The 13,198-nt window shown below is 39.1% G+C and overlaps 2 protein-coding genes across 2 annotated transcripts; both read right to left on the bottom strand.

Annotated features, from left to right (window-relative positions):
* Positions 1–8,344: 8,344 nt before the first annotated feature.
* Positions 8,345–10,120, bottom strand: LOC105111340 (uncharacterized). The gene has a single exon (XM_011006663.1). The coding sequence runs from the start codon at positions 10,118–10,120 to the stop codon at positions 8,345–8,347; it is 1,776 nt and encodes a 591-aa protein (XP_011004965.1).
* Positions 10,121–11,623: 1,503 nt separating this feature from the next.
* On the bottom strand, positions 11,624–12,760 carry LOC105108856 (uncharacterized). The gene is made up of 2 exons (XM_011003332.1): positions 12,081–12,760; positions 11,624–12,010 (listed from the first exon to the last, which is right to left on the bottom strand). The coding sequence occupies exons 1-2, from the start codon at positions 12,239–12,241 to the stop codon at positions 11,851–11,853; spliced, it is 321 nt and encodes a 106-aa protein (XP_011001634.1). The 5' UTR covers positions 12,242–12,760; the 3' UTR covers positions 11,624–11,850.
* Positions 12,761–13,198: the final 438 nt, after the last annotated feature.

Genomic DNA, 13,198 nt, shown 5'->3' on the forward strand with positions numbered 1-13,198 from the left:
TACGTTTCAGTGTTGCAAATATAGAAAATAATTAGCCAAGCTAGGAGAGAAAAGAATAGTGCAAAGCTCAGTACTTAAAGCTTGAATAGAAGAGAAATTTTGAGCTAATACAAACATCTTGTTCAATTCATTTGCGCATCATCAATCCATTACATTCTAGAATTCATCCCAGCTAGTTGCAGAGCTTAAAATCTCATCCATCTCTGGAACCAAGCTCTTATCTGTCAACTTCTCCTCTTGCTGTGTGCAAGCATTTGTAGAATGATCATCTCCCATCAAGGACATACCTGATAAGTTTTTTTTTTTTAGAAAAAATAAACGCTTTAACCACTGCTTTCCGTCTATGGTGGTGATCAACTTGACTATCAATAACTTCACGATTAGGTTTGCAACCCTTAGGATTCCAAAAAACAATCTCAGGTACAGTTTTGAACCCTCTCTTCCTATAGCTCTTCCATGCCGCTCTGTATTCTGCTGCCTATTTTTCCTTCGTTGAATCTCTAAAATCCGGATCTGTGAAGACAAAAACCCTCTTTACCATCCTATCACTACTTAACCTTTATGTCATTACAACCTGTAATACCCGGTCATAAATATTTATAAAACTTGATCCCTCGCTGGAATCCAGTTCGAATCCAGTTCTCCAATAAACTCCGATTTTGATATAAGGTTGTCAACATTGATCATGCAGAGATTAGATTAATCACTAAATGTGAAAATCTTTCCTTTCCATGGGTTATAGGTAGCCTGAGAAATTAGTACTCCCATAGAGACACAAAATTCCTCCACGATTGTACCACTTGTGCCTTCAAAAATGTCACATACTGCAATGCAACTCTTCAATTGATCGTTCTTTGAGAGCAATTATACAAGTCTCTGCCAGAAGAGCAGTATTCCATAATCATCTCTCCATTTACCATACTTAAACACAATCTTCAAGTGTTTTTTGACTTTCTTCTTCCCATCAGGCTCCATAACTAGCTTCCTTTATGCTGTCATGACAACAAAAGTAGAGTCCTGCCATTTGACAGGAGCTTGATTTTTAGAAGTCATACAAGTTGTGCTCTCCGGACATGCCAACCGGACTATTCATATTAGTGAAATTTCGGATAGAAGTTGAATATTTTACAAGTTTGAAATTTTTGGGTATAATTCACGAAGCAAACGAGCATTTTATCTGCTACCATCTCAAGCAAACGAGCATGTTATCATTTAGTCACTTTAGGTGAGGGTAAAACGATGGGATTATAATTGTGAGATTTGAATTCCTGATGGATTAGTTACTGCTACGTTTTCAATTTTGATCAACAAGGCTCTGTTCTGATGTCATGTTAAAAATGAGGAAAGTTGTTAAACAAGGTTCAGAGATATTATTTTAATTTTATATTATTCTTTATTAACAAGCATGCATGTTCATTGTCATGGTTAGTTTTGGAAGTACTTCTCCTCCCCCTTTTGTTTAATGATCCAGTACAAGTTAAATAAGTTAGGAACAATGTATAGTTCCAGATCCATAGAGAAACTTCTGATTGATTAGGAAAAATAGAAAATGAGCAGAGCAGAAGCTCAAGTTAAAAGTGAAATCCATACACAGTCTAAACAAAAGAACAAGCTGCAATATAAGAGTAGTGCGGAGAACCTATAGTTGCTTTACGTGAAGTCTTGAAGCAAATCCATTATGAATGAAAAATAGTTCCAACTTTTTCTCCATGTTATCCAGCAAAAAGTTGGAGGGCTTTTGTATGGCAAGAAGTTCTCATTTAAGTCCTTGTTTCCATTGAGATGAGAATCTCTTGGCACACCACGTCGAGAATGTTAGGAGATCCAAACATTCAAACACACACAAATTTACGAGGTTCGACAACTTGCCTACTCCACGGAGCTACTGGTTTGTATTAATTAAGCTCAAAAGCAATACAAACAACAAAACAAGGAGGAGGAGAAAACTTCTCTACTCAACTCAACTCTCACCCTTAACTCTCTCTATTTCGTGGTCTATCTCAGCTATCAATACACCTTCTATTTATAGCTGAGGAGGGAGATAATTGTTCAACAATGGTGGGCAAGTTAGACACCCACCATTTGACTATAACCATGTCAACCATGGCTGCCACCGACCATGGCTGCCACCGGCCATTTGTGTCCACACATACAAATGGTGTTAGGTCTGTCTTTTAATCTTTAAGACCAACTGAAGCTTTACACAGCTTCAGTTTATCGAGAGTAGCTCCTTTGGTTAACATGTCGGCTGGATTCTTGCTTCCACAGATCTTTTCAAGTAACAGTTGTTCATCGTCGAGCAATTGCCGGATGAAGTGATATTTGATCTGTATGTGCTTTGTTCTGGAGTGAAATGCTGGATTCTTGGCAAAGAAGATTGCACTCTGACTATCACTATACAAAATACATTTTCCATGCATCTTGCCCAATTCTTGTAGGAAACTCTGTAGCCATACTATCTCTTTTGTAGATTCTGAAACTACAATATATTCAGCTTCTGTCGTTGAAAAAGCAACTATCTTTTGCAAGGTAAAACTCCAAGAAACAGCAGTGCCTCCTAGAGTGTATATATAACATGTAGTACTCTTTCTGCTATCAACATCTCCTGCTAGATCAGCATCTATAAAGCCTTCAAGTTTCAAACCGCCAGCTGTGAAAATAAGACATGTCTCCGATGAGCCTTTTAAGTACCTCATGATCCATTTCACTGCCTCTCAATGCTGCTTTCCAGGATTGCTCATATATCGGCTTACAACTCCCACTGCATGGGCAATATCTGGTCTAGTACAGACCATGGCATACATCAAAGAGCTAATAGCTGAGGCGTATGGAATCTGGTCCATGTATCCACGTTCTAGCTCAGTTTTTGGTGACTAGTCTCTACTGAGCTTGAAATGATTCCCTAGAGGTGTACATACTGGCTTAGCATTATCCATACTAAACCTGCTGAGAACCTTCTTGACATACTCTGCCTGTGAAAGCTTTAGTATACCTTTGTCTTTGTCTTTGATGATTCTCATGCCAAGTATTTGTTTAGCAGCTCCCAGATCCTTCATTTCAAACTGTTTTGACAACTGTTGCTTTAGCTTGTCAATCTCTTCCATGCTGGATCCTGCAATTAACATATCATCCATATATAGCAATAGAATGATATAGGAGTTGTCAAAATGTTTGACATAACAACAATGATCAGCCTGGCATTTTGTGTATCCCGTACTACACATGAAGTTATCAAACTTCTTGTACCACTGTCTTGGAGCTTGCTTCAAACCATATAGGCTCTTATTTAGTTTGCAAACTTGACTCTCCTTTCCTGGTATTGCAAACCCCTCTGGTTGTTGCATGTAAATGTCTTCCTCTAATTCACCATGAAGAAATGCTGTTTTTACATCTAATTGTTCAAGATATAAATTTTCTGCAGCTACTATCCCCAGAACAACTCTGATTGTTGTAAGCTTCACAACTGGAGAGAATATCTCAGAATAGTCAATCCTTTTCTTTTGCTGAAAACCTTTTTACAATAAGTCTTGCTTTGAACCGTTTGCTTCCATCATGTTCAGTCTTTACTCTGTAAACCCACTTGTTTTGCAAGAGCTTCTTTCCTTCAGGCAGTTTGGTTAACTCCCAAGTCTTGTTCTTCAACAATGACTCCATCTCGTCCTTCATGGCTAACTCCCACTTGCTTGAGTTTCCATCTTGTAAGGATTCTTCATAAGTTAATGGTTCACCACCATCTGTCAGCAAGATATAATTCAGTAGAAGTGTGAACCATTGTGGAGGCTTTATAGTCCTTGAAGATTTACGAACAGCTGGTTCACTTGGCTCTGCACTATCTTGTGTAGAAGTGGTGGGTACTGAAGTGCTTGAACTGTCTTGTATGGACTCTTGAGTGGTAACATCAGGAAGCCTTTCTAATTGTATGAATTCAGATTTCTGTGGACTCTTATCTGAATCAGTTATCTCTAGTTCTGTACTTGATTTGTCTTTGTACAAAACTTTCTCGTTGAAGATCACGTTCCTGCTTCTGATAATCTTCTTGTTCTATTCATCCCAAAACCGAAATCCAAATTCTTCATCTCCATAGCCAATAAAGAAACATTTCTTTGATTTGGCATCCAGCTTGTTGCGAGCATTAAAGTCTACATGCACATAGAAAACACACCCAAAGACCTTTAGGTGAGAAAGCTGTACTTCTTTTCCTCTCCAGACTTCCTCGGGCAGTCTGAACTCCAAAGGAACTGATGGTCCACGGTTGATCAAGTAAACTACAGTATGAACTGCATCAGCCCAGAATGTTTGAGGTAACCTAGAATGCAACCTCATGCTTCTAGCTCGTTCATTGATGGTCCTGTTCATCCGTTCAGCAATGCCATTCTGTTGTGGTGTGCCTAGAACTGTCTTTTCCATTCTGATACCGTTGACAACGCAATACTCCTTGAAACCTCCATCAATGTATTCTCCTCCATTATCAGATCGTAAGCATTTTAACTTCAAACCTGATTCAGTCTCAACCATAGCCTTCCATTTCTTGAATGTGTCAAACACATCAGATTTATTTTTCAGAAAGTAGACCCATACCTTCCTACTGAAGTCATCAATAAAAGTCACATAGTACCGAGAACCTCCAAGAGATGCTACTGGAGCTGGTCCCCATAAATCTGTGTGCACCAGTTCTAGCTTTCTTGGTCTTAAGGTCCTGCCAACCTTTAAGAAACTGAGCTTCTTCTGTTTTCCAAGAACACAGCTTTCACAAATGTCTAGATCAACATTTTGTAACTCTAGTAGCTTTCCCTTTGACTGAAGTATCTTTATCCCCTTTTGACTCATATGGCCGAGTCTACAATGCCATAGCTGCGCCTGATTTTCTGCTTCAGTAGAGGCAATTATATCTGTTGATCTTGTGGTCATATACAGGGTGCCAATTTTCTTTCCACGAGCCAAAACCATTGCTCCTTTTGATACCTTCCACATTCCTCTAGAGAAAAGGATTGAATGGCCACTATCATCAAATTGTCCGACCGAGATCAACTTCTTCTTTAGTTCAGGAACATGCCTTACATTTTGCAAGTTCCATATAGATCCATTCATTGTCTTGATTTGCACATCTCCTATACCCACAATATCCAATGGTTGTCCATCGGCCAGATAGACTACCCCATAATTTCCAGCAGTATAGTTTTGAATCATTTCTTGGTGTGGAGTATAGTGAAAGGAAGCTCCAAAATCAAGAACTCAATCATCAATAGGACTATGTACAACAAGGATCAAAGCATCTTGTACCTCGTTTGTAGTGGCATTTGCAGAATCAGCTTCAGGTTTCTTTGGTTTTGTGCAACTCCTCATGAAATGACCAAGTTTGCCATAATTCCAACATTCAACCTGCTTCCTGGGTCCAAACTTGCTTTTACTTCTGTACCTGGATTTTGATCTGCCTCTGGATAAGCCTCTGTCTTGTCTCCTTCCTCGAGTGTTGATGTTGAAAGCTGAACCTGAACTTGAGCTTTCACCCGAGTCTTTCCTTCGTACTTCTTCAGCTAAAATCAGGTCTCGGATATCATCATATTTTAATTTGGATTTTCCAGCTGAGTTGCTTACGGCTGTTCTCATACCTTCCCAACTGCTTGGAAGTGAAGCTAGCAAAATAAGTGCTCGGATCTCATCATTAAACTCAATTTCAACAGATGACAATTGATTTGTGATGGTGTTGAAATTGTTAAGATGCTGTGTAATAGAGGTGCTTTCTGTCATCTTCAGGTTGAACAACTTCTTCATCAAGTGCACTTTGTTATTTTCTGACGGCTTCTCATACATCCCAGACAAGGCTTCCATCAATCTTGCTGTGGATCTCTCTTTTGTAACATTATGAGCAACTCTTCTTGACAATGATAACCGGATAATGCCCAAGACTTGTCTATCAAGTATTTGCCAATCTTCTTCTGACATGTTTTCTGGCTTGCTCCCCAACAGAGGAAGATGAAGTTTCTTCCCATATAGATAATCTTCAATTTGCATTTTCCAATATCCAAAATCAGTTCCATCAAATTTTTCAATTCCTGCAGCCTTTATTTCATCAGCCATTTTTACTCTTTCTCGGATTTGAATCTTAAAAATCTGACCTTACAGATGTGTCCGGAATGACCAACAATGATGGAAACGACACTGAGATCACCCAAATCAGACTTCGGATGGCTCCGATTTAAACAATCAAACTTTGGGATAACTGGACGCTGCAAATGAAGCCACGTGGCAGGAGGAATAGTCGTTGCGCCACACCGGATCAAAACCCAGCTATGCTGACGTGGCAGACACGTAGATTTTCGACTGACGTGTGTGATGGCGTGGCGGGTTAACCAGTCAGATTGCTGATGTGGCAGGTTGCGTGGCTGCTGATTGCGCCGAACGGTTGACGTGGCGATGTCGAGTTGCAGGAAACGACGAGGAAGACGCGTGACGCGCGTGAGGCGCGTCTGTGCGCGTGGATAGTACTAGTGGTGGCGCGTGCAGGCGCGTGCGGGCATGCAGGACGTCGGATTTTCACCGGGTTTTCACCAGTGGATTCCTCTCGTCGTCGTCTTCACGATGATATTTTCAAAAAACACGTTTTGAGAACTTTGATTTTTGAGTTTGGATCAAACACCCTCTTTTTCAAGAACTTTCAAGAACAAGCTCTGATACCAGTTGTTAGGAGATCCAAACATTCAAACACACACAAATTTACGTGGTTCGACAACTTGCCTACTCCACGGAGCTACTGGTTTGTATTAATCAAGTTCAAAAGCAATACAAACAACAAAACAAGGAGGAGGAGAAAAGTTCTCTACTCAACTCAACTCTCACCCTTAGCTCTCTCTCTGTGTTTCTCTCTATTTCGTGGTCTATCTCAGCTATCAATGCACCTTCTATTTATAGCTGAGGAGGGAGATAATTGTTCAACAATGGTGGGCAAGTTAGGCACCCACCATTTGACTATAACTTCAACCATGGCTGCCACCAACCATGGCTGCCACCAAACATGGCTGCCACCTACCATGGCTGCCACCGTCCATTTGGGTCCACACACATAACATCTTCCTCTCTCTCTCTTCTCATAATAAAAACTAAAAAATAAAGGAAATAAAGTTTAACATTACAACTAAATTTTAGACAATTAAAGGTATCGATCACCTCTTAACCGAAAAAAAAAAAGGTGGATCAAACTAAACTTTTAAAACTAAATTTAAAGTTAATATCTATTTTTTTTATTTTTTTATTTTAGTTCTTTGTCTTTTAATCCGTGCATGAGGTCCTCAGTCAAGTAAAGAAATCCATAAAATGGAGATTTAAATCAAATGCCCAACCACAGGAAAATGATTCCAAACAGTTTCTCAACAGCTGAATTTTCCTCGCTGAACACCATTTTGTTCCTAAGAAGCCAGATGAACCATACAAATGCAAAGAATAACATCAACCGAGTTTTCTTCAGGAATTTCCCATGAACCAATTCTTGGTACAATCTCACTTTGTTAATTGGCCAGGCATAGAATGTGGCCTTCACCAATTGTTATGATACCCTGTAATTCAACCAAGCGCTTCCAAACACTCCATGAAAATTTGAAACGAATGAACAAGTGTGTGACAGATTCATCTTCGTAGCAACACAACTGGCGTTTGAGATCATCCTCGTTAACTCCGTGCAGAAAGAGGTGAACTTTGGTAGTGGTTTCACATACCATGCCAAAGATACGTTGGAGAGCAAGAGACTGCCACCGGATTTGAAGTGCCAAGTTGCAGACAAATTAATAGGTCTGTCCTGCTTCTTTCTATCAGTTGTGCAGACCGCAGCCTTATTGAAATGGTTTGTGATTAGAAAAGGGCTAATTTGAATGTGCCCCGTATTTATTGTGAGATATATTTCACAAAATGACTCTTGAAGTCAGAGTAAAAGGGGGGCAAGTGAAAATTTTGCTTGATTTGCAAGATCTTAAACCAAGAGCTCTGATTAAGACCGATAAAAAATCTAATGTCTTGGCCAAAGCATTGGAATTACATACACTGATCAATTGACAACAACCTCAAAAGCCTAATTTTTCTTACCCTCTACTTCTTAGTGTGAAAAACTAAATTGAACACCCAACTGTTTTGATTTGATCATGTTCTGATTACTCTTATAATGGATTCTGTAATCAAGTTATCATATTTTTCGAGGCAAATTATATTCAAGAGGGATTTTTAAAACAAATTAACCTGTGCTTTAGAGATATGCATGGAATGTGAATTTTCAGAAGTTGACAGGCAATTGAAAGCGATTTCTAGGAGCAACTGTAAACCAAGTTTTATTCAGTTTGTATGTTAATATACACCATTCTTATACAAGTAAATTGTCATACAAATCTCCAGAAATGGTTGATTTCAAAATATTATCTGGCCCAATTGACCTCATCAAATCTTCTAGAGTTGGAACCACATCTCTCTCTAGCAAAGCTGCCAATGAATCATTCGAAAACCCGTCAACCATCGTCACCCTATTCAAGTTCCTTGCTGGGAAATTCAAGATACCAGTTTCACCTCTTAAATTCCAAAATACAATCTCTGGCAATGTTGTACACCCTCTCCTTCTCCTATAACTTCCCCACATGCCCCACAAGCAAGCAGATACCTGCTGTAATCCCATGTCAGTGAAAACAAATATCTTTTGTGGCATATTCTCTTGGCTAATCTTTTCCGCAAGAGCAAATTCGAATATTTGATCAAACACCCTCTTAATATTTTCAGCCTTACTATAGTCCAATTGCCTCATGAACTCATTCTTGGCTCGAAGATTACTTCCTTGAATCATGCGAATCTTAGGATCTTCACCAAAAGATACAATCCTGCCCTTCCATGGTTCTTCACTGAGTTCTGAAACTAACAACCCCATCGATACACAAATATCCTTCTGCATTTTGTTCATGTCCCTTGATATCCCAAAAACTGCCAAACAATTCTTCAAGCTCCCTTTCCTTTTCAAGTAGTTAACAAGCCTTTCCCATTTAGACTCTGCAACCATGCTGCTACTTTCATCCCTCAACAAAGCTACAATTTCATGAGGAAGCAACAACTTTTTTTTCTTCATTGTTCTTGCTGCAATCTCCACGTAAACGTTAAACCTTTTATTGTAGTCCGCAGTCCAAAGCCCTGAATACATTTTCTTCACAGTGGTTGACACAATAGGCCTAATAGGCCTGTGTGTGATTGGATCACACCTTGTTCTACTCACAAGGGCTTTACGAAGAGGAACAAGAACTTCTTTCATCAAGCGATTTCGAACCCTATAAACATAGTGAGCATTTTCAATATCAAAGTACCCGGGGTCTGAATCAAAAGGGAAAACTGCCTTTGCAACACTTTCACAGATCAGAGTTCTCCTATCATAGAAACTATTGACAGAAGGACACCATTTTGCAGCCAAACTAATCTTTTCAACCTCACCCAAGTTCAAGAATTCGATATCAGACTTCAGCAAATCTGCATAAATATCTGCAACACAATTGTGCAAGAAATGATATGCTGAAACAGTTCGGTGAAAAAAGACTGCACATTCAGCCCAAAACATGTCTGTCTCCCTCCTCAGAACCCTCGTTTCCTCCTTCTCCATCTCTTCATTCTCGATCCGAACCATTTTCACATTCTCTCCTTGATTTAACATGCTGCTTTGACTGTAACCTCCATTTTCCATCTCAAACACCAAGATTCGATACAAGATTTCCGGAAGATCTTTCAAGTACCCAAAACTTGCCAAGACTGCAAGATTTGATGCAAGAACATAATGTTGGTATTTGTGAAGCCAAAGAACCGAGTTAAAGAACGCATGTTTATTAGGTTTTCCCTTTATGGTGGCTAATCCAAGATAGCAAATGAGCTTGAGAGTGGTATTTGGGTCTTCTTTCCAGGCACGTTCTAACCAGCGAAATAGAGTTTCAGGGGGTGTACTGGGAGTGATTTTGAAGAAGAGAAACTGGCAAGGGGTTAAGGTAGGAATCTCCATCTGAGGGTACCATACAGGAGCTTTTGTTTGTGGTTTTTGAGTTCTTGCGGTGGTGGTGAGTGGGGCACCGCGGTAAATCTCTGGTGGGCCAATGAGAAAGGAAGGAGAAGGAGCCATGGGAGTGAGGGTTTTAGAGTCTTGAAAATTGTTTGTTTGTGGTGGTGCCTACTGGTGCTATGAGGCAGGAGAAGAATCAAGGAGAAAGGCAATGAAATTCTTTTTATAGGCAGAGCGTTACTTGGGGACCAAGGACTTGTAGCTGCTAAACGCCTAAAATGTTGCTACTATACTTGGGGCGGCACTTGCAATCAGCTGTAACTGATAACCTGTAAAATAGGTTTATTCGTAGGGGAAATAAATTCCCATTGGCCCTTGAACTCTGTAACATCATGTTCAAACTTTCTAGGGAATTGCCATGCCAGGCTCCAGATACTATCAATCTTGGCCTCTTTGAAAGTTCCAAGCAAATTGCTTTTCAGTTCTGCTTCCTTAATTTTATCAGAATTCATATATCTTGATATGGGAAAGGGGAGACGAAAGCACATTTGATTCTTCAGACCTGAGTTGTCAAGCTAATAGTAAAACAACATGTCAAGGAATCAATTTCTCCCTCCCCCTTCCTCTTTACTGAAAGTAAAGAATTCCTGTTCAACGAACTCCGCTGTGTTTCTTCTTACAAAAAATCAAATCAAATTCCAAAATTCTTCAGTTGGATCAATGACCGTGAACGAACATAAAATGATCAGTTGGGTACCTAAAACTTCAAAACCATACCAGACAAATACCAGATTGCTTGGAAAAATGTTGAGGCATTCAGATTTGTTCTTTCTTTTCAGTTTCTTTCTTTTCTTAAGAGTTCTCTATATGCTTGGTCATATATAATCACTCTTAAACGTGCTCCAGTCCATGGCAGGCCAGAGCATGAGAAAATGCACGAACTTTCACTCTCTGTTCATATGTCTACATTGTTTAATTTTGGATAATGGAAGAATTTCGTATAAATCAAACATTTAGGTGGAGCATACCTGCTACACAAGTATTTGCCTGCTATGATATTTACAAAAGACACAAGAAAGAAAACATGGTGTCAGAGCACCAACCCATTTGATCTAACAAGCAAATCAAGATCTGAGAAAACCCCAGTTCTTGAAAGTACCAGCAAACTCTGGCTTGCGCAAAGCTTCTATGTTTAGGTTTCAGCTCATCTCTTAAATAGGCAAAGAATTGTCATGCATGTTTAAGAAAGCAAACTCAACTCTTACCATCCCATTAAACACGCGATGATCTCTAAATATTTATTCGAAAAACGTAAGGAAAAACTATCATTAAAGCATCTGATGTCATATCCAATTACCGGTTACGGATCAAAGCATCAGATGCACTGACAATAAGTTTTAAGGACCTTTTCTCTCTTAATTTTTTTAGCGTGAAGAACTTAATTGAAGATTCTAAGAAAACCAAATTTATTTCATGAATTTTACTGTAGGATTGTACTATACGTTAACAACCTGTATATTTGAGAAGTGGAACTTGATCAAGAGATTGGCAGAAAAATCGTGAACATGCAACTGAAAGCAATTTCCAGATGCAACTGAAAGCAATTTCCAGATGCAACTGAAAGCCAAGTTTCTTATTAGTAGTGTTTTCTTATACATCAATTATATACAAGTAAATTCTCATACAACTCTCCAGAAACGGCTGATTTCATAACTTGATCAGGGTGGACTAATCTCACCAAATGTTCTAGCAGTGGAACAACATCTCTCTCCAATAATGCTGGCAGTGAATCATTTGAATATCCATTAACCATTGTCACCCCGTTGGAGTGCCTTGCTGGAAAACTCAAATCACCTCTCAGATTCCGAAACACAATCCCTGGCAATTCTGTATACCCTTTCTTTCTCTTGTAACTCCCCCCACATGCCCCAGTAGTTAGCAGATGCCTGTTGAAATTCGAAGTCACCAAAACAAATATCTTTCGCGGCATCTTCTCTTGGCTTGTATTTTCTGGAACAGAAAATCCCAATATTGATCAAACAGCATCTGAATATTTACATTTCGACTATACTTCAATTACCTCATGAACTCAAAGTTGGATTGAAGATTGCATCCTTCAATCTTGCAAAGCGTAGGATAAATTTCAGTATTATTCACTATCTTTCCCTTGCAGGGTTCTTCACTGAGTTCTGAAATTAATAGCTCCATTGATACACAAATGTCCTCCTGTGTTTTAGTCATGTCTCTTGATATCCCATAAATCGCCAGACAGTTTCTAAGGCTTCCTTTCTTTTGTACATAGTAAACAAGTTTCTCCCGTTGAGAGTCCACAACTTTTCCACCACTTCAATCCCTCAAAGAAGCTGCAATTTCATGAAGAAGCCACAATTCCCTTTTCCTCAATGTTCTCGCTGCAATATCAACATAAACCTTAAGCCTTTCATTGCAATCCTCAGTAGAAAAGCCTGAAAACATTTGCTTCATAATGGTTGACACAACAGCCCTCTGTGTGATTGAATCAAACCTTCTTGCACTCACAAGGATTTACGAAGAGGAACAAGAACTACTTTCATCAAGCGATTTCGAACCCTATGAACACAGTAAACATTTTGAGTACCAGTTTACGAAGGACCTGATTCGAAAGTGAAAGCTGCCTTTGCAAAGCTTTCACAAATTAGAGCTCTCCTATCATAGAAACTATTGATAGAAGAACACCATCTTGAGGCCATACTAATGCTTTCAGTCTCGCCGACTTCAAGAATTCAAAAACTTCATTGAAGGAGAGCTCTTCTCTTTGCAAAGCTTTCACAAATTAGGTTTAGCAAATCAGTACAATTGGGCCTTAAACCATGTAACAGAAAGTTGAAAAAGCGTTAGCCATTAGATTACCTTTCTGGGAAATTATAAAAATGAAACATGCCGAGTTATATTATAATATTTCATTGAAGGAGGCTAGAAAGTGAAGAACGATCATCTTCATTGTCCACACCAAATGCCATGCCGTGTCCTCAAATTAATAATAAAACATGGCAAAGCTTCAGTAACGTCTCTCTTCCATTCCCCCTTTGCTAAAAGTAACATGATGAATTATATCCAATTCAGATTGGTCCAGAAATTCAAATTACTTCACAAAGTTATTGCAGTCGAATTCATGATAACCAAATGAAAGATGATAATCACTTTTTACCCTTTTTTCTT

Source organism: Populus euphratica, unplaced genomic scaffold (genome assembly GCF_000495115.2).
Source record: "Populus euphratica unplaced genomic scaffold, PopEup_1.0 scaffold3.1, whole genome shotgun sequence".
NCBI classification, from domain to species: domain Eukaryota; kingdom Viridiplantae; phylum Streptophyta; class Magnoliopsida; order Malpighiales; family Salicaceae; genus Populus; species Populus euphratica.

What these genes read in the sequence shown, in the direction of transcription:
- LOC105111340 (XM_011006663.1), bottom strand. Translation starts at nt 10,120, where the DNA reads ATGGCTCCTTCTCCTTCCTTTCTCATTGGCCCACCAGAGATTTACCGC.
- LOC105108856 (XM_011003332.1), bottom strand. Translation starts at nt 12,241, where the DNA reads ATGACTAAAACACAGGAGGACATTTGTGTATCAATGGAGCTATTAATT. An exon ending in TCCAACTTTGAGTTCATGAG is followed by an intron (nt 12,011 to 12,080) that starts GTAATTGAAGTA and finishes TTTCTGTTCCAG; the next exon opens with AAAATACAAGCCAAGAGAAG.